The sequence below is a fragment of the Pyrgilauda ruficollis genome, unplaced genomic scaffold (genome assembly GCF_017590135.1).
Source record: "Pyrgilauda ruficollis isolate IOZ18807 unplaced genomic scaffold, ASM1759013v1 scaffold30, whole genome shotgun sequence".
Lineage (NCBI taxonomy): Eukaryota > Metazoa > Chordata > Aves > Passeriformes > Passeridae > Pyrgilauda > Pyrgilauda ruficollis.
In genome coordinates this window covers 1,070,383-1,073,086 of record NW_024524378.1, presented here as the reverse complement: position 1 = coordinate 1,073,086, position 2,704 = coordinate 1,070,383, and the positions used below count along the sequence as shown (strand labels likewise).

General features: G+C 63.2%; 1 protein-coding gene across 1 annotated transcript; it reads left to right on the top strand.

The window, feature by feature from the left end:
- Window positions 1-327: 327 nt before the first annotated feature.
- BHLHE22 (basic helix-loop-helix family member e22) lies at window positions 328-2,261 on the top strand. Its single transcript, XM_041473730.1, has one exon. The coding sequence runs from the start codon at window positions 1,112-1,114 to the stop codon at window positions 2,009-2,011; it is 900 nt and encodes a 299-aa protein (XP_041329664.1). The 5' UTR covers window positions 328-1,111; the 3' UTR covers window positions 2,012-2,261.
- Window positions 2,262-2,704: the final 443 nt, after the last annotated feature.

Genomic DNA, 2,704 nt, shown 5'->3' with positions numbered 1-2,704 from the left:
CAAGGAAGCGAGGTGGACTTTGGCGGTGGGCAGGAGTGGGCACGACGGCTGGGGTTGCTCCGGGGGTTTTTAATTTAATGTTTTTCTTTCCCAGGCGATGCTTTTCGGGAAGACGGGTGGGGGTGGGAGGGAGCTATAAGTTAATGTAAATGCAGGGGGTGGGTGGGCAGGGGGGAGAGGGTGTCACTCCCGACTCCACGGCTAAGTTAGCAGAAGTCTGCTGGCAGCACTCGGAAGGAGAAGTGTTGAAGTGGGCTTTTCTGCAGTGCAGGGCTGTAATTTGCTGAAGGAGGCAAAGAACATCCTTCGATCTAAGTAGGGCTTTTAGTGTGCTCATTGATGAGTGAAAGTCGCCACACATGTCAAGCTAAAGGCAGTTGTTGGGTTACTAACAGGACACAACGTCTTGCAAACATATGCGTTAAGCTGTGTATACAGATGGCAGGGAGAATAATGGAGCAGGCGCCTCTTATAAAGCTCTAGCTGCTGCTTGTCTTCAGACCTGGGAAAAGAAACTATTCAGACTCAGGGCCAGATAGCGCCTGGGATTGTTTGTTACCGTTTTAATCCTATTAATTAAAACGTTAACCTGATTGGGTAGAAAGCTCTGTCCCAACAGGCGAGTCTTCTTCATAATAACCTACTCTCAGAGATAATGATGTAAAAGACTCCCCCGTCTGCGGCGGCTGCTGGTTGATGGGTCCGGAAATCTCTTGAAGGTGAATCCAAGCAAGATAAACGGTGGAAGCGGCTCCGCTGGCAGCGCACAATGCCCCAGCGCGGCGCCTGCTGAGGGCGAGCCGGAGCCGCAGCCGGAGCCACAGCCACAGCCCGAGCCACAGCCACAGCCGCTGCCGGAGCCGCAGCCCAAGCCGGAGCCGCCGCCCGAGCCGGAGCCGCAGCCGGAGCCACAGTCGGAGCCGCAGTCCGAGCCGCCGCCGGAGCCAGAGAAGGGGCAGCCGCGGCGCCGGGCACGGCGCAGCTCCGGCGGGAGCCGGGAAACGATTTCTGCCAGCGGGACGCCGGGGAGCCGCCCGCCGCGGCGCGGAGCCTTGGAGGAGCGGGCCGGGAACTGAGGGGGGCGGAGGAGGCGGAGGCGAGCGGGGCGCCGATGGAGCGGGCGCTGGGGCTGCCCGCAGAAGAGGACCTCTTCCACAAGAGCCTCGCCGCCTCGGCCAAGCGCATGGAGTCCGCCTTCCGCTCGCCCCCGGGGCTCGACCTTTCCCACCCCCGCGACCGCCAGCCCTCGCCGCTCGCCTGCTACGAGGCGTCGGAGCCCGAGGCGCTGCTGCAGCCCGGAGTCGGCGGCGACCCGCTGGCGCTGCCGCCGGGCTCCGTCTGCGTCAAGTACGGCGAGAGCGCCAGCCGCAGCTCGGTGGCCGAGAGCAGCGGCGGCGAGCAGAGCCCCGACGACGACAGCGACGGCCGCTGCGAGCTGGTGCTGCGCGGCGCCGGGGGGGACCCGCGCGTCGCCTCGCCGGCAGCGGGCGGCGGCGGAGGGGGGGGCGGGGGGCTGAAGGCGGCCGAGGGCAGCTGCTCCAACAGCCACGGGCACGGCGGCAGCAAGAAGTCCAAGGAGCAGAAGGCGCTGCGGCTCAACATCAACGCGCGGGAGCGGCGGCGGATGCACGACCTGAACGACGCGCTGGACGAGCTGCGGGCAGTCATCCCCTACGCGCACAGTCCCTCGGTGCGGAAGCTCTCCAAGATCGCCACGCTCCTCCTGGCCAAGAACTACATCCTGATGCAGGCGCAGGCCCTGGAGGAGATGCGGCGCTTGGTGGCTTATCTCAACCAGGGCCAGGCCATCTCGGCCGCCTCCCTGCCCAGCTCCGCCGCGGCGGCGGCGGCGGCGGCGGCGGCGCTGCACCCCGCCCTCGGCGCCTACGAGCAGGCGGCCGGTTACCCCTTCAGCGCCGGGCTGCCCCCCGCCACCTCCTGCCCGGAGAAATGTGCCATCTTCAACAGCGTCTCCTCCAGCCTCTGCAAACAGTGCACGGAGAAGCCTTAAGCGCCGCCGCCGTGGCCGCCCCCCGCCGCCGCCGCGGCCCCGGGGAGCGGCGACAGCCGGCGGTGCGGTCCCGGGCCGGGGGGCGCGGAGGCGGCGGAGGGACTGACCGCTGCCGGGCCTCCGCCACCCTCTGCCCGGACTCGCCTCGCCTCGCAGCGCTCTTTTCCTCGGGTGCCGCCGAGACGGGACCGCGACGGGAGCCAGCGTGCGTGCGGCGGCGGGGAGGGGGCGCGGGGCCGGGGGTGCCGCGGGGAGGAAGGAAGGCCCGGCCCGGAGGGCGCCGGGGGGGCTCGCTGCGCGTCCGGACAAAGGAGAGGCCGGGAAATAGCAGGCCGGGTTGGGAGCCGGGGTTATCGCCGGGGACAAATCAGAGAGGGCACTTGAACATAGATTTTTTTTTAATTAATTATTAGCATTATTATTATTATTATTATTATTATTATTATTATTATTATTCTGAGCCAGGAAACAAACAAACTTGAAATGTAAACTTATTATTTAAGTGACTCGCAGAAACAAAGAGACTGGACCATTGCTATGGAAGACTTTGTATTTTTTATCGTCTCTAAACTTTGATCCTGTGAAAATGCGCAAAGTTTGGTGAGAGTGATTTAAAAAATCGAGAGAGTTAAAAAAAAGACAAAAAATAACTGATCAAACCCCTACTCCGTGTCGCTGAAAGTATCGCATTTT

Bases quoted from the DNA above. Each gene is read 5' to 3' on its own strand.
- BHLHE22 (XM_041473730.1), top strand. From the start codon at position 1,112: ATGGAGCGGGCGCTGGGGCTGCCCGCAGAAGAGGACCTCTTCCACAAG.